This window comes from Trachurus japonicus, chromosome 7 (genome assembly GCF_045865225.1).
Source record: "Trachurus japonicus isolate A0001 chromosome 7, Traja_1.0".
Classification (NCBI taxonomy): domain Eukaryota; kingdom Metazoa; phylum Chordata; class Actinopteri; order Carangiformes; family Carangidae; genus Trachurus; species Trachurus japonicus.
Genome location: NC_140913.1, coordinates 19,526,175 through 19,548,548, shown reverse-complemented (window position 1 = coordinate 19,548,548; position 22,374 = coordinate 19,526,175). Strand labels below are relative to the sequence as shown.

Below are 22,374 nucleotides of genomic sequence, written 5' to 3'. Positions count from 1 at the left end.
ACCAGCAGTCATTACAGGACATTACACAGCAGATGTTTCATGAAATATATTAACTTGACTGACCAATAAAATGATCCACTACTTGAATATTTTCCTGATAAAGCTGTGTCATAACTGACTTGGCTCTTTAGGGCCAGGTAAATCAAATATTTAATGTGTGAGCCATTTCAGGCCTCTATGTAGTTCTGCAGTCCTGAAATTACCAGGTCAAAAATGCAGACAAGAATCAGAAGTCACTAAAATAAACTAGGCAATACAATCAATCCAAATCAATAAAATCAACAGTAAAAACCGATAAATAAAATACAATAAATAAATCCAATAATAATCTTCTAAAACAATAAGTCAATTTATCTCAAATGGGTTGGAATAAAACACATTGCATATGGTTTGCTTCGCTCTTGGGCAGTTTTTAGCGTCAAGGCAATTAATAGAAACTCAGTTAACAGGATGTGGTGTGGTTGCTGATCATTATTTTCACTTTCAGCCGCTTGTTTCTCCCAGATTGTCTCAGATTCATCTGTTGAACACCAGTAATCTTAGACCACACTCTGACAATGGTGTTTAAACTGTTTTTCTCCTTCATAGACAACCGGTTGGACCAGCAGATAAAGGAAAAATGTTAAAGACTTCCAATAAATATATAATATATATAAATTTTATTTGTAACGCGCTTTTCCAAGTGCTCAAAGACGCTTACATAAAAACGCAATTTAAAATACAATGCAGTAAATTATCACAGTTAAAATACAAGAACAAAATACACAAATTTAATTTATAGGTTAAAAGCCAGTTTAAAAAGGTGGGTTTTTAAAAGTGATTTGAAGGTGTGGGGGTCTGTACAGTCTCTGATGGGTTGGGGGAGTGAATTCCAGAGGGTGGGGGCGGCAACGGAGAAGGCTCTGTCCCCCCAGGTTCGGTGCTTGGTCCGGGGGGGTAGGGTCAGGAGATTTCCAAAATGATCAAAGTTATTCTAAATGGTATCACAGTTTTCACATTATAAGTGAATTCTTTGTTGACCAGAGCTCAATCCTTTCTTTGAATATGAGCTGTGAATCAAACATAGTGACAAGACATTTGTGGGATCAGACAATCTGAACCACTTCATTGTAGCCTAGATGGTGCTTGCTCTTGGTGTGTCCTGACTTTGCCTTTAAAGTCAATGATCACTTCCTTAGTGTTTGACACATGAAGATCTGAGAAATGATCATCACACCATTTAGCCTAGTTGACTTAATATAATTCATCCTGCCCTTGACTTGTTTATGCGCTCGGAGGCCCCAGGTAAACCGCTGGCATCCAATCAGGAGTGCAACATGCAAATGAGCAGGTGTCGCCAGGCTGGAATGTGTCTGTGCGGGGAAAAATGTGTCTCCAGATAATGCTCCTCAGGTCTATTCAGAGGAGGATGGACACTTTTTTCTTGTCAGATTAGGATGTTGCTGAGCTGCTAAATGGCGACGTTAAATTGGCAACGGGGTGCTGTTGTTTTTCTCTCCAGGGATGCCAAAGTTATGTCGTAGAGAAAAAAGATGTGACCAAAAAGTTTTCTGAGACGCGTGAAAAAGAGGAGCGACGTTGCGGCTGAGAACGCTTCATTCCAGATGGAGACAGACCTGAGGCTGGATTCAAGTCTGTGGGTCGGGAATAAAAGATACCGGGCTGTCCTGACGGGCTGGCATTTCAACTGGACCGAGGTAGATAAGAAGAATCGCGATAAGAAAACAAGTAGGTGGCTCTGTTCTGTATGTGACACCAGAGTATTTCTACTGTCTGTTAACACTAGGGTCGTAAATAAGAGCATTATAAAAACATCAGCATGTTACAGTAAGTGCTGCTTCACATCCCCTGCCCTAATGTGCCTGTTTAGTTGCGCCCATCCAATATGTTGGTGCACAACACTTGTAAAACGCCGCAACTTCTTTTCTGATGTGATGACAAAATTAACATTTTGATTCTTTGGGAAAAGTCTTAAAATACCTTAAACACCTATAATCTACAACATGCACTCATGTACCTATTTCTGACTTGTACAGGGAGGGATCGCATTAATTAAGCTCATACGGTAACTGCGTGCAGAAAACATGTAGAACAAGTTGAACAGCACTTTCAAGAAAGACAACCTGCTGAGACAGTTTACTGAAAACAAAGGCTAGACAGTCCTCACACGCACACACACACACACACACACACACACACACACACACACACACACACACACACACACACACACACACACACACACACACACACAAGGCTCATGCTTGTCACATAGGGGTTTCCATTCAATTTTTAAACTTATCTACCAGTATGTCTGTGTCACCAACACATATACATCTTTGCACAATGGTTAGAGGACTGGTTGCATGGAAATAGAGTTGATGCCTGCACCTCTTCTTCCTGCACAGAAAAAGCATACATGTCAGGTTTGCAACACATTTTTTAATGCAACCAGCAACTATCCATTTTAACACAATAATAACACAATACATCACTAAGATATCCACCCAACACAGGCATAGAGACGTTTTACAATAGTTCTATCAGCCACAGCACACAGTCATAGAGTCAGTAACTGTAAACTCTTTAGATTCAAACCTGTCGGTACCAGAGCTTCTTTTTAAGACAGACCTGACTTAAGGAACACATGTGTAACTAATAACAATAATGATGACGGCCCCACTCCCTTTAGGTGTGTCTGTGAGCCAACACACACAAAAGGCTTTTTTCACCACAGTCATACAAGGAAAAGCGCTGCTGTTATTTCAAATATGAACAACCTCTCCTCCATTCAGCAACACCAGGGCCATGAAAGTGTGGCAGCACTTACAGCCACATTAATAATAAGCTACACCTGTGCTTTAACTTATAAATCACAATTCAGTTCAATTTAATTGTATGTATGTGTATACATATCTGCTGTAATGAAAGTCTTCCCAGTGGTCAACATTGTCTATTATTTGTACGCACAGAAGCATGTCCACTGACAGTTTCACTGTGTGATTAAAGTTTCAGTACCTGTGGCAGAGGTGGTTGGGGTGGAGGAGGGCCGGGTTGAGATCCTGCCCCAGAAGTCAGTTGAGGACAATGACAAAGACTTCACAAGTGAGTTCTCTTGGGAGACGTTCAGGTATCACAAACCTAATGTCACAAGTCAGTTTTTATGTTAATAACAGCACTGCACATCTTCATACTGAAACAGGACTGTTAAACATTTACATAGTGCAAGTGCATATATGCAAATATGCATCAGCATTCTGATATTGTGATTTGAACAGCATGGTTTCAGCTGTCTATCTACCGTATCATCCAACCTTAGTTTTCTACGTGAAGCGCAGCAGCAGTGGGGGCTCTGCTGGGTTGCTATGGAGACTGGGCCGGACCCAGTTCAGCTGCCCAAGTCGGGCCCTCAGAGACCAGTGGACGAAACAACTGAGGACAGCGCTAAAAACGCACAGTAAGAGACGAGGCACTGAACTAATTTTACAGCTCAAATGTCTTGGAAACATGTTGTGATATAATGTTTTAATGTTTGAAATGTTTCTTTGAGGTCCGTTACGTCCACACAGACTGCTGGTTTTTATCAACCCCTTTGGAGGAAAGAAGAGAGGCAGAAAGATCTACCATTCTCTAGTCGCCCCTCTGTTTGAGCTGGCTGGTATCAGCTCTCATGTAATAGGTAAAAATCCACTAAGAACATTTCTTTGTCTTTGTTGGTTTTGAGAAACGCTGAAGAAGTTACTGATGCAAAGACTGATGCTTCATGTAATCATGTATTGCTTAGTGACTGAGCGGGCGAACCAGGCCAGAGACCACCTCCTGAAGAAAGACCTGGCAGGCTTTGACGGGTAGGAGCTACTATTGACAACTGTGGTACAACAGCACTATAACTGCTAACCCTGCTGGGAGGTGCTTTCATAACAGAGACTCTTATGTTTGTTTATAACAGTGTGGTGTGTGTGGGTGGGGATGGCATGTTCAGTGAATTGCTTCATGGTTTGATTGGGCGGACTCAACAAGAGGCAGGCCTTTGTGAGGATGATCCCACTGTCACTTTGCAGCCTTGTCCGCTTCATATTGGCATCATTCCTGCAGGTAATGACACAGCTATTAAGAATTCATTAAGTGTCAGGAGTTGGACTCAGAGATGTGACAGGTAAATCCTGTTGTCTTGTATTATCTGCTGTAGGTTCTACAGACTGTGTGTGTTACGCCACAGTGGGAGTGATCGACCCTGTTACTTCAGCTTTGCACATTGTCATTGGTGAGGACGTATTTTCATTATGTATGACTTTTAATCATCATTTGTTCATTTTTTAAATCAAAACGTGGAAAAATCTGAATGATTTTGTCAGCGTCTCATTTCCCACAATGCCTTGCAGGAGACTCTCAGCCTTTGGATGTGTGTTCAGTTCATGATGCCTTCTCTCTGGTGCGCTACTCTGTGTCCCTGGTGGGCTATGGCTTCTACGGCGACGTACTGGCAGAGAGTGAGAAGCACCGCTGGATGGGGCCTCTCAGATATGACTATTCAGGTGTGGACTAATGATTCATGCAGAGAACATCACGTTAGATGCTGTTAGATAGGCTAATGTTTTTTGTTTTTTTTTTAGCCTTGATGACTTTGAGAAAGTCATTGTGAAACTGTCACTGACGTTGTTATGTTCAACATGAAACTCGAACCATATTGCCCTGAGTATGTTCAGTTTAAAATGTTGCACCCTGTCTACTAACCTGATTGCTCTCCTTTCCAAGGCACTATGGTGTACCTGAGCAACAGAAGCTATGCGGGCATAGTTCAGTATCTGCCTGCAGACCCGCTGCTCTCCAGCCCCAGAGATAAAACACGCTGCCTCTCAGGGTAAACAAAACTCTACACAAATACTCCAGATAATACTTCCATACACACTTGGTGATCTGGCTCTGGCTCTCTTTTGTTACCTTGCCACTTTCACACAGCTACTGTATGGGTTTAGTATCCCATTGTAACATTTGAGCTTCAAGAAATAATGACTGATGATTAATGAGAAAGAGAAAGTGTCCTTGGGAGTCGTATCCTTAGTGTTCCAGTACAAGCTCACAGTTTGAGACAGTGAAACTGCTCCCACCTGCAGCAGGGACTCAGGTGTTGGGTTTACCTTGAGAAGGGAAACCATGGCAAGAGGAACTTGATCTAGATGAAAGATGAGCCTTGGTCTCTTGTTAGAGTGTACAATACCTCAGACTTTGTCCGAGGCAGCAGACAGCAAATAGTTTATGATGCTCTTTTGAGGGGGTCTCAAGGGCAAGGAGCTTGTTATTTTACAGATTTCAAACAGAGTGAAACTCTTTGTGTTGTGTGTGTGTGTGTGTGTAGGTGCAGTGTGTGCTCCAGAAGCACAGAAAGACTGTTTGCCCACTCTTCAGATTCAGGATCCCTGTACAGCTCCCATTTCAGCCAGTTCAGCAGTGACTCAGAAGGTAATAATACAGACAGAGGTGAAAGTGTTGTGTTTGTGTTTTGTTTTGTTTTTTTAGCTCATTTAGTACAAATGAAATAGTAGTAGTTTTTTTAGTTATCCAATTACACCATAAGAAAAGAATCAAGGATTAGAAAAGGTGTGTTATGATACCCATAACAGGTGTAACAGAAATGATGATTGATTATGATATGATTTTTCTGTTCCAATGTCTTATTAGTCATCTCAGGACCCCGAAGTGTTGGGAACCACACCCTTAAGCTTCCTGTATATTTCCAAAGCGTTAAGAACTTGCAGAGACTTGAAACTTTAAGATGAATAAATAAATATTTCACCACTTTTATCATCTCATTACAATGTATACTATTATTTTTGGGGTAATGCAGTTGAAAACATACAATGATCTGTCTGAAGCTCATTAGAACACAGTGTAACACTGACAAACAATCACAGCAGTGCTAACATTACTGTAAGCTGAAAGATAAAGAACGCAATCAGGAACAATCTAAACAAGCATAACTTGCATAGTTTTGAAAGACAGTGAGAAGTAAAGCAGCAGGAAGATGTAAGTGAAGCATTTGGATTTATGTTCATTTATGTATAAATTGGCCATAAAACAGTGTTTTGTTTTCTTAAAATCTGGACACATCTTAAGATCATGAATAAAAACAATATGAACAATATAAACAATCATTAACAAACACAGGCGAAAATGAATTCTCTAGTTTATCAAGGGGTCTCACAGGATACAGTCAAGGTGACTGTCCACAGGCTGAGGCCAAGTAGGAAGCTAGTGATGTAGCAGGACATTGATCCTTAACATCAAATTTAATCTATTTCAGACAGTGACTTCTGTAATGGTCCAATAGAGCTGAGCAGATCAATAGTGAACTGATCTGAAGAGAACCACTCACAATAGACATCCCAACGATAAGTTCAAATTATCCTTGGACTTTGTGGAAGTCGGATCAGCTGCTACATAAAATGTTTGTTTGAGGTTATTTGTGCTACAGGAGGTTTGACCAGTTATTAAAGCCAGTATTTCAGGTTTTCCACCTGCAGTGTGAACGTTTCATGAATGTGTTTGATTGTAATCTTTTGTGTTAGTAGCTTAAGCACACTGAGTTTGTCTACTCGTAATGCAGAAAAACTGTTTTCACATACATCATAGGCTTTTATCCTTTAGGAATTATCAGGAGAGCCCAGTAAGTGCAGGCATCATCTCTTTGTCTCTCTCTCTCCCTCCCTAGGTGAGTGGGTCAGCGTGGAGGGCAGGTTCAGGTGTGTGTCTCTCACCTGTATGTCCAGCTCATGTCCTAGGAGTCCCCTGGGCCTTTCTCCTTCTGCTCACCTGGCAGATGGAACAGGGGACCTCATCCTGGTATGGGACACTCACCCACTGGGCTTCCTCAAATTCCTCTATAGACACACAAGCACACAGGACCAGGTATGAACACTTGGATGTTAAAACAAAGCTGGACCAGGAAATTAAAAAAAAAAGAAATGTTAAAACGCAATCTTTTACTTGATTTTCCTAGTTTGACCTGCCCTTTGTGGAGGTCCACCGTGTGAAGGCCGTGCGTTTCTCCCTTCCTTCTGGCAAAGAGGAGGAAGCATATGAAGAGACTGCAGGCCGGAGTGATGGGACGGACGAAGAAGGGAGAGGGTACGTGGAGACTGTAAGCAGGAGCAGCTCCCAGCAGCACCTGGCAGAGAGAGGCGCTGGGCAAGAAATGGCAAATGAACAGAAAATGGCGACTCCCTTTCTGTGTGGCCTGTGCTGCAGTAAATCTCCCCCCGTGTCCGTGTGGAACTGTGATGGAGAGATTCTACCTTTCACTGAGATCCTCTGCAGGTGAGCGAGTACAGCCATGCACAATGCATTTTGTACAGTCTCATACTGCATCATGCTTGGTTGAATCAAATTAATAGAAGCACAGGATTTTTAAAAAGCATGTTGACTTCCTCTCTCAGGGTTCATGGCCAGCTGGTGCATCTGTATGCCAGGGGCATCGAGGATGGCGCCGCCGCACACGACTGCAGTGAGGAAAGTGCTACGTGTGAAAGGAGATGCATCATACACAAATAGTCTCACCTGAGAGAGAAAGAGTGAGACAACGTTAATTTGTGAATTGACAGACATGCAGTCTGTCATGGCCAAAGAGTTCCAAATATTTTAGGTACTTTCATAGGTTTTCTTTTTTTCTTATATTTTATATTTATTCTTAAATCAGTGTGTGTTGAACACTATAAAATGACTTACCTGTAGTGCAGGTTTTCTTCTGCACAAATGAACTTACTGAACTCTGTAAACAGTGTATGGCATTATTGTTCTGTACTTTTTATTCATTTCACCTGAGCTTCCAGAGAATAAAATGATAATAGAACATCCACAAAGACCGAGTCTTTCTATACTTTATTGTTATAAGCATTAGTTCAGCGGTGCCATTCATCTTTGAAATAACAATACAGGCTGCTTCCTTTGTACATAAACAAGTGTGCAGTAGGGACAGTTATTTTAGTGTCATCCAAACTAAAACCAACCACAAATGATTTTATTGTTACCTGCAGTGAATGAAAGAGCACATAAAAGAACAAATGCAATAAATGCAAAGGGAAAATGTTTAAACAAATGTTGCTGTTTGCTGCACTTCCCACGGCCCTCCAGATCCTGGTAGGATGCAGTGGTGTGTTATTGCTCAGAGTAAGTGAGTGTGTCTGTACATATGTGTGTGTTCCCAGCTAGTCCGGATACCTGGCAGAGACAGACATGGATAGTAAGAAGAAACAACATCACTCTGGTGAAGGAAGCTGAAAGAAATTTCATTTAGAATTCAATTGTAATTCTAGTTTCTTTCATAGATTGTGAGAGACTGATCTTTAGTAAATGTTATTGACAGTTATTCAGTTTTGATTTGATTTAGTTTAAAACACTTACCAGAGAGTTGCTCTCACCTGAGGCAGGACAAATTAAATGTCTCCTTTGTGACTCCTGTGTTCTTACAAACCAGACCAACAAGCCCTCCTAGTGCAAACACTACCTTTTGTTGCTGCTCAATGTACATCATGCTGTCATGGTTTAGTGATGCCTATAAACATTTGGCCGTTGATTGCACATGACAAGCTTTTATTCTGAACATTCAGGCGAGTCTACATATTGATGCTTAACTTGCTGAATCAGTTGTGTAGGTGGAGATTTTCCTGCTTTACAAGTGTCACTCAGACAAGGTATTAGGTGTGGGCAATGCTGTTCAAAAAAAGATGGAAGTAAAGAAAGAAAAGTGACTGATGATTTATTTAGATATTAAAAAATTTACAAGTGAAAACTCAGATCAAGTTAAAACAGTTATGTTTATTTGCACATTCATTTTTGCGTGATTAGGGATCAAAACTCATAGACAATTAGAGAAATCACACAATGGTGCAGAGATGATTGCAGTAAACTTTATTATCTGTAAACTTTGTTGCAACGGTGTTAATACGTTCATGTGTGACAGAAGTCATCATGTTGTGTGGGGCTGCACCCACTTGTATGTTCCCTCATAGCGAAATCCCACCCTCTTCATCAGGTCATCTGCCTCATTTGGACCACGACTATGAAAAACAAATGAAAAAAACTTGATCACTTTGAAGGATATTGTGCACCTTGTGTATACCTCTGTCTCATGAAAGTGACTTTACCTTCCATATGTGTAAGGTATCGGGTGGGTCTTCTCTCCTTCTATTTGGTGAAGGAGGGGGGTGAATATCCTCCAGGCCTCCCGCAATTCATCACTGCAACAGAGACAGGAAGAGTTCAGGTTGAAAAATGTGTTCATGATTAATTGATAAAACACACATTAAAACAAAATACGAAGACAATAAAACACGACAATAGATGGTTTTACCAACCTACGGACAAAGTGCATCTGATTTCCACAGAAGACGTCCAGTATTAGCCTCTCATAAGCATCTGGGAGCTTTACATTCTGGAGGGAGATGACAGCTGTTAAAAATACTACAGACATCCATTTCAGGCTGAATGAGCAACAGTGTTTTGAGTTGGTAAGCTTAACTTGGATATTTTTAACGATTGGCACTTCAAGATGTTCCTGATTTCTACTCTGTATTAAAACTGTAATTGTACTGTAATTTTTGCCTACTTGACAGGTCTTTATTTTATAATTCTGATGTGATACCTGTGGCCAACATAGTTCAAGAGTTAATTAATAGTAGCACATAAACACATTCATAGTTGATTCAGGAAAGTTATTGAACTAATCACACTAAAAAAGTACAAATGTGTCTTATCCATAACATGAAAACAGGTGACTGGTCTTGATGTTGTGACTGCTGTCTATATTTTTGAGTCAAGCCATGACGTCAGTGAAAAATCAAATAAAGTTTTAAATCAAATGACTAATGAGTCAGATCAAACTCTCAAAACAGTCCACAATTATACACCTGAGAGCCACAACAATAACAGTCATCTTTTTTACTGTTGGGGTGGATCGGTGTGTATTTCAAGAACTTAAAGATGAACTACAATGGATGCTTTCAGTTCAGTGATCATGCAGCACCTTGTATCTGCTCTTGTAGGTGAGGTCGAGCTCAGTTTCCTCTGGGCTGAAGTAAACCCCCGGCCTCTTGGTCATCATCTTCAGGTAAATGGCTTCGTCCGGCTGCACCCGCACCACCAGCTCGTTCCTCTGACAGCGATCCCCAAAGATGTCTCCTGGTACGTCAGTGAACTGCAGACGCACTTCTGCCTTCCGCTCATTCAGAGCTTTACCACAGCGCAGAATGAAAGGGACCCCTGATGGACAAAAATATTACATTACAATAGGTTCATATCAGAGGAGCTACCTTAAAAAGACTAGAAAATGAAATGGGATAAGGAACAAAAAACAATATGTATTTAGCCTCACCATCCCATCTTTCATTCTGGACATAGAGCACTGCAGTGGCAAAGGTTGGTGTGCAGGAGCCCTTTGGTACAGTGGGATCTTCAAGGTAACCCACCTTGGAGTGGCCCTCCCCTCCAGGGTCCCCCACATACTGGCCAAGCACCATATCTGTTGCAGCCACAGGAGCTATGCACTTCAATACCTTCACCTATGCAGCAAAAAGAAAAAAAAAACAGGACAAGAGGATTTCAATGATATGGATGACCTCGTTATTGAAGATGAAACATGCTCAAATTGCTAGGATCCAGTCATCATCGGTATTACCTTTTCATCCCTCACATCGTCAGGGCTGGTGGAAGCAGGTTTCTCCATTGCCACCAAACAGAGCATCTGGAGGAGATGGTTCTGCATGACATCTCTATGGAGAGACAGGGCTGGAATCAGGGTCTACAGCAACAATTACACCTTATGCAGTGTTTCAACATTTAGTTCAGAGTGCCGTCTCTCACCGAATGATACCAAAGTCATCAAAGTACCCTCCACGGCCCTGAGTGCCAAAAGGTTCCTTAAAGGTGAGAACCACACAGGCCACACTGTTCCTGTTCCATATTGGCCCAAAGATACGATTCCCAAACCTAAATGTGAGAGCATAAGCTTTTATATGTGTTTAGATTTATACCAGTTGTAAAGTACGTACCTTGAAATGTGTCTACTCTAAATGTCTACTGTCTTACCTCAGCACCATGAGGTTCTGGACCATCTCTTTGCCCAGGTAGTGGTCTATGCGGTAGATCTGGTCCTCTGTGAACAGGGAGGACAGGTGGGCTGACAGCTCCTGAGAGCTTTGGAGGTCACGACCGAACGGCTTTTCAACAATGACCCTGTTCCAGCCTCTGTTTCACAAAAACGAACCGGTCAGAACCATGCTGTCTAAGATCATGTCAACTATGGATTTTACAGACCGGAGGATACTTACTTGTGGCTCATGCAGTGAGCCTTGATGTTTGTGCTGACATGGTGGTAGACTGTGGGTGGCAGAGCCAGGTAGAAGAGCCGGTTGGCGTCAGCCCCACCAGGCAGAGATGACAGATGAGCATTGAGCTGGTCAAACGAGCTGCCGTCGTCATACCTGCCACTCAGGTAGGAGTTCTTTCTGAAGAAGGCTGAGAGACACTCAACCTCTTCATCTGTGACCTGAAGGAAACGTTGAATAATAATACTTCCCACATTACAAAGAACTAATCACATTGACTCAAATAGCCAACAGGGAGTGCTACATGTAGATGTACTACCTTCATATGAGGCAGACATGCTGCCTTGATGTCCTCCACTGTTAGGTTAGACCGAGCAAAACCCACAAAGTAGGTGTCATTTGGGAGCAGGCCATCTCTGAATAACCACCTGAAGAAAGAACAGAGTTAAAAGCAGTGATGCAGAACAACCAGCCAAGGGTCAAATTCCTCATAACATGGGCTGGTCAAACAAGCTCAAAGCAACTCCAGCCTAGATATGGTATAATGTGTAGTAATTCTCCACTCACCATAGGGTTGGATAGATCTTCTTTTTAGCGAGATCTCCCTGTACAAACAGAACAAATGAAGAGAGAAAAGAGCTCTGATTATGACGCTCAACTGATAATCTGTGTCTGTAAAGAATCAATCAAGACTCCAAAGTACAAGCAAACATAAAAAAAATAAATGGTCACAGTAATGTGGAGCGATTAGATCGGTTGAGTAATGTGAGACTAACCACAGACTTTGAACACACCCTCTCTGCAGAGCTTAAAGTAACATTTAAATGGATTTCTGGTATAATGAAATCAAGAAAACAAACAGATAAAAACAATATTTTTAAAACTTGTGTTGGACTCAAAGCAGAGAACAGTTGGACAAAGATGCTATTGCTGCTAAATTATCCCCTTCTTTCAGTGCTTCACAAAGGAAAAAGTAGATGCAGCACATTTCATCCAACATATGCTCATTCCCTGGCTTTCCCTCTCTGTTTACCAAGTCAAACAGTGTTCCCCAGTGAACTGTTCTCCTGTCACTTCTGTTGGGTCACTTCAATCATTAATTTTTTCCCCAGTTCCCCAGTCTATTTCTAATAAATTTCGTATTAGAAATATAAATATTAAGTGAGTTCCTATTAGAAATAGAAATATTGTTAAGTGAGTTCCTATTAGAAATAGAAATATTGTTAAGTGAACTAGCTAACAGGCATGAAACAACCTGTGGACCATCAACAAAGGCAGTTTCAATATATCTGAAAGACTGAACGTTTCTAGAAATCTTTGTCAAAACACGATCAAGGGAAACTCAGTGTAGAGTTTAAAAGGAATGAAAACAGTCGTTATTCATGTCATGTGGTAAGATGTTCAAAGGTTGTACTCACGGAGGCTCCCAGGATAATAAATATGTTTGTGCTGGAACAAGTGGACTGGTCCTCTCCATAGAGTTCCTTCCTGAGCTGTCCAAACACCTCAGAGCGTGTGAAAGGCTCGGTGCTCATCCTCTGCCCCATCTGCTCTCTCCCAGCTGAGACCAAACTCATTTTGCTGTGGCTGAATGGTGCACACTCAGCATGGAGAAACTGCAATTGTCATCCTTGCTTTGCAAAAAATACACCGTGAGTTAATGCTGCCACCTGTTGTTGCAAAGAAAAAATACCCTTATGTCACTGCTTCCTCATGGTTTTGTCATGCGTATACCATCGACTCTCCAGGCCAGCCCCCGTTTTCCGGCTTGTTGGGCGTATGGACCTCCAGTTCAAATTCCATCAGATCAAGTTTGGCCACTTGGAAGAAATACTACAGGTTGACTTTACCTTAAGACTCAGGTCTATTCAGACGAGGCTGAGATAACATTCCTACTCCTCAACCACTCCTTGGATAAACGTTGCGCAAAGATCAACTGTGACTGAGAGTCTTAATGACTCTGTTGCAAACAGAGCTCTTATCAGTATATAACCAGTTTTCAGTTGTAAAATGAATATGTTTCCATGCAGGAAAATTCATGCCACTCTGGCCCTAAATCTAAATAATGTATTACGTGTAATGTCAGTATCAGCTATGACTCAGAGTGGCTCAGTATTTGGTAAATCATTACATAAAATCACTGGGCTAAAACATAAAAGAAAATTTCTAGTCTTAATATGAGATTAGTGCTATTCATGTTCCGTAGTCAATAACAAGAGCAGAGCAACATTGTTGGTTAAAATTCAAATATATTTTACAGCATTACTGCAAGGAAAGAAAAAACACTTCTTTAATACAAAACGCTCATCTGACTCAACAAAGTAGGATTTCTATGTAAAAAGAACTGACATCTCTAACATTTAGCATGTTGTCACATTTTTACCTTTCATTGTCACTTTATAGTGATTTTCCAAGTGGAGTGCAAATTCACTGAATTAAGATTGTTGCAGCTACAGTCCCATGAATAAGCTGCAACTTGTCCACACACTGAACATCCCCAACCACCTTCCAAAGTCTTTCCCGAGTTTCCATCATAAATAGATTTAAAATAAGGTAAACCTGAGCATCTTCATCAGATGTGACTGTCTTTACTCTGACTTCATCTTTATCTCTTCACTCAGTATGACTTAATGCCCCAAGCTCCACAGGAAGAAGTCCGACTGGATGTGGAGTTGGCTCCTCAGAAATGAGCCTGGGGAAGGGGCCACAAGGTGTCAGAGGTAACCTGATGGGCATACTGGGAAGTCAGCTTAAGACCCAGTGCTGGTTGAGGTCAGCAGCGTTACAGTGGTCCATCTGAACCTTGCCGTCTCTCAGCTGTAAACATTTTCCACTGCTTGGATTCTTTAGAAGATTTCCCTGCAAAGTAGCATAAGAGACAAAGAGAATCACTGCAGAATATTTGCAAAACATTGCACCATTATTCAGTACAAGGGTGGTTGAAGGAATACACCATGAACCATTAGTCCCATTCCTCACCTCAGTCATGATCCACTCTTGTTGTGGTGAGAGACTGGTGCCTTTCCCCTTCAGCTGGCATAGCTCGATCTTCACTGGGTCCGGCTGGGGACTGGCATGAAGACACAGCTGCTTTCCAATGTTGTGACGCAGCTCCTTGTGAGTTGTGTATTCAAAGTACTGAAAGAGACATTTATCAAATAAGAGACGTACTCTCCAGGAACCTCTTAATTTCAAAAAGCCTCTCAGAGTCACTGTACCTGGTTTCCTCCCATGTTGTGGCACGGGTACATGATGACAGCTTTACCTCCTTGGTTGCTCTCTCCAACATCTAGACAGGTTTGAGATCCTGAGTTTTTGAGCTGGTGCAAACAGACACACAATAATAGTGAGATACAGGTGAAGTTAATCAACACATATAGTGCGTTACATCATTAATATTCATGTGCAAACTTACAGCTCCAAATTTTTCTGGAGTTAAGTCTGGAACAAAGGCCTCAGGGTAAACTGTATTTAGGTACCAGGTGAAGTTCTTGCACTGCAGGTTTTCTCTGAGTTTCAAACGATCAGAGATGTCCCCGTATCTGTTCTGTAACAGTGAAGTAAGTGGAGTATAATTTCGATTCAGATATCTGTGAGAACATGTATCCATGTGCATTTAGCATGTGAACATTGTCAGCAGGTCACACTGACCTCACTGGCCATAAGTGCGGCATTCTTGTTGCGGCGATAGTAGATCTTCTTGTAGTCGTCCATCCAGACCTCGGCCAGGCGCACCTGGTTGCGAGTGATGACCTCTGTGCCTTTGGGAAAGGTATGGGGGCTCTTTGTGCGGAAGACATGGCCCACCACAGAACAAGGCATGATTTCCAGCTGACCCCCACACTGCCACACCTGTGAATCACATTTCACCCAGGCAGCAATTTAGACTCTAGCATATCCACTTATTAAACCAATTAATAAAATTTGTAGAATGGTGGATGACTGACCCTGAATGACATCTCCACGTTTTCACCACCCCAGATCTCCATCTTGTCATCATATGTTCCAATGTGCTCAAAGTACTTCTTTGAGATAGAGAAGAGACCTCCGGCAAAAGTTGGTGTTCTGAAATTTTCACAGGCACACAAAATATTTAGGTGCTTACGTGATTGAGGGAGATCCCTATGAAATCGACACAATCGACGCTTCTTACTTTACAGGATAGGTTTCGTCCTTGCGCAGCCTCTTTGCATCCTCGGGTATCGCCTCCCAACCAAAAGTCAAGCTCCAGTCAAAGTTACCTCTGTTGTAAGCACGGCTGGTGGACACAGGCTTGTTGAACTGAAAGGTGTTAAGGTCAATGGTGCTGATCTCTGGACTGACCACAGCAGTGGGTTCTTCAACAATGCGGGCCAAGAGAGGCTCTAGCCAACCATGGAAACACTCACCTACAATGGACAGAGATCACGTATCCTTCATATTTCCTTCCACCATCACATAGAAATAAAGTTACAGCCAATGGTATCAGTTGTAGAGATAGCCACAGCTTGGCTTCATGAGAAGGCTTGTGTTACATTCAGCAGATTGTTTATGTCCAAAGTGACTGACAGTATTCCCAGAGATGAGAAAAAAAGATTTAAAAAGATAAAAATGTAAAAAGGAGAGGCAGTTGAAGCCGACTGACCTGGTATTTCCTAAACATTCAAAAATAAATAGCATTTTGTCTCCACAAATAAAATTCATCATGTGCCGCAGCAGCAAGTTACTGAGGTTTTATCTCCCAAAACGTGAAAGAACATTTATATTGTATTAGATGAAATAATCATGGTCATCATTTTAACCAAAGTTACAATAAGGTGCAAAAAATACTCTGAGCATCACTGGAGATTTTATCTTCCTTGACACACAGTAGTGTCTCTTCCTGTAACCTTGGCAGTGCCATTGATTGACAATGAACCATGAATGAGCTGCTTGAGTATTGTTAGGGGTGTGTGTGAGTTTTTGTGGGTGTTTTCTCACAGTGTGCGTCGAGAAAGGTGAGGATTTCTCCCTGAGCGATGCTGGCACCCAGGAGTCTGGCTGTGATGAGGCCCTTCCTCTCCGGCTGCCTCACTACGCGGACGATCTTCAGCTGACGCACATAGTCCTCTAGACGGTCCTTCAGATGTTCTGCAGAGACATAATGAAACCGTCATGTGTCTCAACTCGTCTTCATTTTTAAAAAAAACTAAAGCTTTAGAGGAGAAAACATTATGTTCTCCACCATGCTGTACTCAGGATCCACTGTGGTTAGAGAGAGACCAGAACAGACTTTATACCTCACCAACAATGAGGCCGATTCTGGTCAGATATTCAACAGACATATTTACATCTGAGGGACATTACCAGAATCAAAGGCAATGAAGTGGAAACGCTGCTGGTAAAACTGGGTCACATTTCCTTATAATGAGCATTTATGACCACAGTGCACACCACAGCTCTCAAAGTTTCGATCTGAATGAGTCAACCATCAAGTTGCATCAACCTTATGTCAAAAAGCTTTTTCTCTGGCAAAATAAAGAGGAAGTGTGGGTACAGTAGGAAATGTCTTAGTACAGCTGAGGGTAACAGTGCATTCGTTTAAAAACAGGATACGTATAACTGACAAAGAGAACATTTTAAATTTAGCCAATGGACCATTGACAATATGAATGACCTATTATTACCAGCTGAAGACATCTTTATACCTGCCTTTCTCTTCAGGGCTGGTCGCAGCTGTTATTTAAGATGTTAAAGAAAGACCTTGTAGACAGCTTGATAAATTAAGACATGAGGTAACATGTTTTTCTGTTCTGGACGTGTAAGTTAATCTGCTGCAACTTTTTATTTTCAATTTTGGTGTAAGGACTGACAAAATGTGACATCTAAAATATAAGTATATAGTACATATAGTAATACTAGTAAGACATAAAACCCTCCAATAACCCTGAATAGCACTTAAAGACAATTTCCCAGGGTGAAATGTTATCATTTTGCAAAAGGCTTTGCAATGTCAAGTCCGAACACTTAACATATTGGATTGTAAAACGCACCCTATGCAAACAAACTGCATCACATGACAAAGTTCTGCTTTTATCACAATACAACCATTTGTACTGTTATGGACACACGCATGGTAAAACCCAGAGTGTAAGAGTTCCTGTTTATGATGCTGTGGTCAATCTGAAGTTTCCCTCTGTGCTATTTACGAAGCCCCACCTGACTGTTACTGTGTGTGCATGCTGCTAAAAATCCCAAGCTAACAGCCCTCGATACTATCTTATCAAAGCTCACGCTTTACTGTGACTGAATGCTGGTAGAAAAACAGAGGGTCAGTTTAATTAATAAATTACTTATAACTCCAGTTACTTAGTACTTATTTCTCCAGTTAGAGCACTGCAGCTGTCTCTTGGTTATCCATTTAAAAAAACACAAAAGCTCCCTATAGATTTTATTTTGTGTTATTCAAAAATGTCTCTTTGCTGCTGTGAAACATGCCAAGTTTTCAGTGAGTGCTATGGCCAGAACTATATGAAGAATTTGTTTTCTTATTAGCATTGAATGAATTTCCAACATTGATGGCACGATAAAGATATAACTTTATATCAACTGTAATATCATGAATGACTTGTCTGTGCTATATTCTCTCCCCTGGAATACAGCACTGGTAATTATCTAATTACTTAGCTTGTTTATGAAATATTATTTACATGCATGTTAACTGAAATCTTAACATCACAGCACCCAACAGGTCCCCTGTTAGTACAAATACCGAGACTACCAATCACTTCCACATAAGAACAGAAAAAAGACAAAATAAATATAGTAACAAAACCGATCTCCTCCCTTCTGACTGTAAACCAGCTCCTAAGCAACGTCTTTTATGTTGTGCAGTCGGTGAAACTTTGAGTAAATTTCAGTGCGTACCTGCGACGCTGGCATCATCTACCAAGATGATCTCTTTGAGCAGGATGGCAGGAGATGTGTGCAGAACACTGTAGACCGTCCTCAGGAGGGTCGACCAAGCCTCGTTGTGGAAGACGATAATAACACTGGTGCTGGGCAGAGGAGGACAGCGACGAAACTTCCTCTCCACACATCTGAGCACCGTGAGCCACAGGGAAATACAAAGAGAGACAGAGAGAAACAGAAACAGCACAAGAGTAAAGAGTGTGGAAGAGTGAGTGGCAGTCACATTAGGTCTCGCAGAGCCTCATATAATAGGCCATTGTTTGCAGATACTCAGGGTTTGTTCACTAACACCTTAAACAGCTCAATGTGCAAACAAGTGAAAGTGTTAACAACAACACAGATAAACCCTCAGTCTTAATTATACAGGAGCCTTGAATATGCAGGGCACTCAACTACACTCACTGTTCAGTACTTTCAGATTATAATATATGTCATTTTTCAAGATAGTAATGAGTTCTGTATGAAAATAAATGTAAATAATTTACTCCCCTGAATATGACCCTGACCAAGGTTATTATCTGGCCTGCTGTGAGAATGTCAGAAAATGTGTTGGTAAAAAAGTGATTAGTCCAAATTATCTCAAATAATCCTGGATATGAGAGAACATGCTCTTACTCTGGAGGCCTTGTGTCATCCCCAAGGCTACGGCTGAGTGAGATACGGTCACTGGCAAACTGGTTGAAACAGTGCCGTGTCATGCCCTCCTCCTTCTCTTTCTCCTCCTCTGGTGTCATATGGTTTTGTTGAAATGCTGCCGCATTAGCCCCGGGGCTTCCAGACTCCTGGGGTGGTCTCTCCAGGTGTGGCATGAGTTCAGCCTGTGTGTAGAAGCCACCGGGGCATTTGGTGTTCGGGGTCGGCTGCTCCTGTGCAGGTGGGGGCTGTGGAGCTCCGATCTGGAGGCCAATGTTGTGGACAGCGTCTCGGACCATGACCATCACCTTGTCCTTCTTGTCCACCAGTTCTTGAAACCAGGGATCCCCACCAGGTGAAGTACCAACATCCCTCTGGAGAACCACTAGGACCACCATGAACAAGGTCCCTCCAAGGAGCACCAGTTTAAGAGGAGTAAGGCGCCGGCGTAGAAACAACCGCATGTTTCAGAAAGGGTGTTGCTCTCAAGGCTGTTTGAAGAAAAAGAAGGATTCCTCAGAAACAGGGTGTTCAGTTTTTTGTTACCTGTAGATTCCAACAAACCTCTATAAAAACTCGAAACTGTACTCCTTATTTAAAAGAAAAAGAGGACCCGCAAGAAGAAAATATCTTGAACCGGTTTGTGTGCCTGTGCAACTGTCATAGCAGCAGGTAATCTAGCCAACCTCGCTCCTCCCCTCCCCTGTCTCTTCAGGAAACAGTCCCACAGGGCAGGTGGAGAGAACAGGGGAGGAGGAGAGTGCAAACAAACACACCACACCTCCCAATATACACCTGACTTCACCTGCTCCGGCCACGCTCCACCTAGGGGCCCACGTGGCTTCAAATGGGCTGCAACAGTGCTGGCTCAAACCTGCAACTCCCATGCCAGTTAATAAGTGACACAAAACGCCCCGCTTACACACCTGCTCCAAAGACACCTCACCAGCAATGATCCACTGTCAGGAAGTAGAATGAGGTTTTTTTTGCTACGTGGAGCATGACAGCACCATAGTTTCAACCTGCCTTGGCACAATAACAGGCCGCTTCCTGTGATGTGAAACAGGATATCATTGCAATGCGGGACATCAGCGTGTTCTTATGTAGGTGATCACTGTTCAGTTTGACACACACTCTTACTTGGTCATAATTAATTTAGACCATTCTCAAGCCAGCCTCCCTCTCATGAGTGATTCAAGACAAGAGGACACAGTTTTAGTGCTCCAGAAAAGGGAAACCATCTGAGCATACCTGCTACACCGTCTTGCCTCTATAGGGATCCAGTTGATCCAGTTTGTTGTAACTGCAACTCAGACAAAGTGGGTGGAGGAGGCAAACATGTTTCAGCCAACAAAAAACTCCACAATAATGTCAATACTATGTGAACATGGAAATCTTGCTTCACTGCTAAAATAACAATGTGCCCCATCAAGTCACTCTTTAATCTTAATTAATTAATAAATCAAGAACATTGTCATTATCACATTCTTACAATAATAAATATTTACACTCTTCTGAACAGCCTGAAGAGACGTGAAGCGAGCACACGAGGGCAAATTGCGGTTAAAAAGCACTGCCAAATGAAAGAGGAAGAGTTGGTTGCATATATCCTGTTGAAAGTCAGCCTCTGTACAGCCATTCAACGCTATAACATTGCGAACAAGCCACGGGTTATCTCTAAAAGTCACACACTGATACAGTCTAAAGATGCCCACCGACAGTCAAGTCTCAGCACGAGACGCTACTCAAAGATGGATATTAATGAGCTTCAACCTCCTCGAAAATGTTGCTACTTACCTAAAACTGTCGAGCTCTTGTCGGCTTTACCTGTTCCGCCTGGTTTGATGTATGAATAATTGTGTGGAAAGTTGCCAGACCAGCAAGTTGACCAGTTCCGTGAACTTGTCAAACTGTTGTTTAGTTTGAACCAGGATGCACGAGCTCGCTGGCCTCCCGACTTTTCCTTTGAAGCGAACAGGTGCCATTTGTTGAAATGATTAGTTGGAGTCCCCTACTGGCGGCGCACGCGACTCACTTAGCCCCTTACAACATTTAATGAGACTGTCACTGAAACAGCACGGGTTTCTGTGTATGAATGCGGAACACACTGTATGTAGGCCTACAGTAAATATAAATATGTATGATATATAAAAAATAATATAAAAATATTAAACACACACATTTATAAATATATAAAAAATAATATAAAAATATTAAACACACACATTTATAAATATATAAAAAATAATATAAAAATATTAAACACACACATTTTTAAATATATATTTACATATACACACATACTGTATATATGTATGGATGTAGACAGAGAGACAGTGATGTAAATATAGACTGTACTGATAAACACACGTGCATATACATATAGACACATTACAGGTTCCTGTATCACAAGCCTGTTATAGTAACATTAGTGCTTTTTCATCAGGGATTAGTAGGAATTTATGTGTCTTAATTAATGTTCAGCATTGAGTGCTGTAAGTGAACATTGCCATTACCTCAACAGAAATCCATTATTCATGTGCAAGCAATTAAATACTCTCTCTTGTATCACCCTCTTGAAACCATAGACTGACTTATTCAGAAGAGGAGAAGGAGGCGTCTCTCAGGTTACTGTCACGGGGAGAAATCTTGATTGCAGGCTGCTGATTGACTTGAGATCTAAATTAAAGCCAAACTAAAACAACACCACTAAGCAGGCTAAAGCTGTGTTGTCAAGCAAACTCTGTGAAAGAAAGAGGATGAACCTGATCTTACATGTCAGTCAAGTGGTCTATGTGAATACTCCCTGGACTTTTCTAAAATGTCGATCTTCATAAATATATTCAAATATGTTTTACAGGGGATAGATATGTTCTCTGTATAGACTTAACTGTGATTTCCATTGTTGAGATCTAAGAGAATACATTCAAAACAAGTGCAAACAAAACAAACACAATTGATGCAAAAACAGCCATTTATTTACTTCTTGTCCAAGGGGAAATTAATCAAATCAATCATTGCACTATTTCTTAAACTCTGCTGTTTATAATAAGAAAAAACAACAACAGTGTCTTGTTGACCATCCATTTTAAGGGCAGAGAGACACAAGCAGAGGTGAGAATCCTTTCCATATGAAGGCAACAATTTTAGGCTCAGAAACAAAAGTGAGCATGTCAACACCGGAAGTAAAGCTTGTCTAAATGTAAAATACTCTTTAACTTTACAGCAAACATGAAGTCTAATCGATTTAGCCTCTAATACAATGATTGAACGTCCACCTCAGTACTAAAGGCAATGTAGAGTGGTTTTCTTCAGTAGTAGCAGTAGTAGTTTCGTAGTGGGCAAAATATTCAGACATTACATTCAAATAATTATTGTTTTGATCAACATATTTTGGGGGGTAATAAGCCTCCCTGTGCCAAACCAGCTAGTGTCAAATACTGTAGTGTAAAGTTGTGAATATCGGTCCATGTAGGTGGACCTTGGACCTGCA

The 22,374-nt window shown here is 41.5% G+C and overlaps 3 protein-coding genes across 4 annotated transcripts; 1 reads left to right on the top strand and 2 right to left on the bottom strand.

Moving 5' to 3' along the window:
• Nucleotides 1–1,281: 1,281 nt before the first annotated feature.
• LOC146984604 (ceramide kinase) lies at nucleotides 1,282–8,071 on the top strand. The gene is made up of 13 exons (XM_085781900.1): nucleotides 1,282–1,728; nucleotides 3,010–3,105; nucleotides 3,320–3,457; nucleotides 3,551–3,679; nucleotides 3,785–3,848; nucleotides 3,950–4,095; nucleotides 4,190–4,264; nucleotides 4,383–4,535; nucleotides 4,756–4,861; nucleotides 5,357–5,460; nucleotides 6,710–6,906; nucleotides 6,998–7,314; nucleotides 7,434–8,071. Exons 1-13 carry the CDS (start codon nucleotides 1,605–1,607, stop codon nucleotides 7,546–7,548), a joined length of 1,764 nt encoding a protein of 587 aa, XP_085638026.1. The 5' UTR covers nucleotides 1,282–1,604; the 3' UTR covers nucleotides 7,549–8,071.
• Nucleotides 8,072–8,791: 720 nt separating this feature from the next.
• Nucleotides 8,792–12,877, bottom strand: LOC146984603 (glucose-6-phosphate 1-dehydrogenase-like). The gene is made up of 12 exons (XM_085781901.1): nucleotides 12,737–12,877; nucleotides 11,886–11,923; nucleotides 11,638–11,746; nucleotides 11,322–11,539; nucleotides 11,080–11,238; nucleotides 10,855–10,980; nucleotides 10,670–10,763; nucleotides 10,367–10,553; nucleotides 10,019–10,254; nucleotides 9,351–9,427; nucleotides 9,141–9,233; nucleotides 8,792–9,053 (listed from the first exon to the last, which is right to left on the bottom strand). Exons 1-12 carry the CDS (start codon nucleotides 12,863–12,865, stop codon nucleotides 8,963–8,965), a joined length of 1,557 nt encoding a protein of 518 aa, XP_085638027.1. The 5' UTR covers nucleotides 12,866–12,877; the 3' UTR covers nucleotides 8,792–8,962.
• A 747-nt stretch (nucleotides 12,878–13,624) lies between these two features.
• On the bottom strand, nucleotides 13,625–20,950 carry LOC146984602 (polypeptide N-acetylgalactosaminyltransferase 6-like). Of its 2 annotated transcripts, XM_085781898.1 has the most exons (11): nucleotides 20,679–20,950; nucleotides 18,864–19,372; nucleotides 18,204–18,376; nucleotides 16,278–16,427; nucleotides 15,472–15,706; nucleotides 15,266–15,383; nucleotides 14,970–15,170; nucleotides 14,734–14,865; nucleotides 14,537–14,638; nucleotides 14,298–14,456; nucleotides 13,625–14,177 (listed from the first exon to the last, which is right to left on the bottom strand). In XM_085781898.1, the coding sequence occupies exons 2-11, from the start codon at nucleotides 19,343–19,345 to the stop codon at nucleotides 14,064–14,066; spliced, it is 1,866 nt and encodes a 621-aa protein (XP_085638024.1). In that variant the 5' UTR covers nucleotides 19,346–19,372; nucleotides 20,679–20,950; the 3' UTR covers nucleotides 13,625–14,063. The 2 variants fall into 2 exon arrangements, with proteins under 2 accessions (XP_085638024.1, XP_085638025.1); XM_085781899.1 differs by lacking the exon at nucleotides 20,679–20,950 and having other exon boundaries at nucleotides 18,864–19,543.
• Between the last annotated feature and the right edge of the window lie 1,424 nt (nucleotides 20,951–22,374).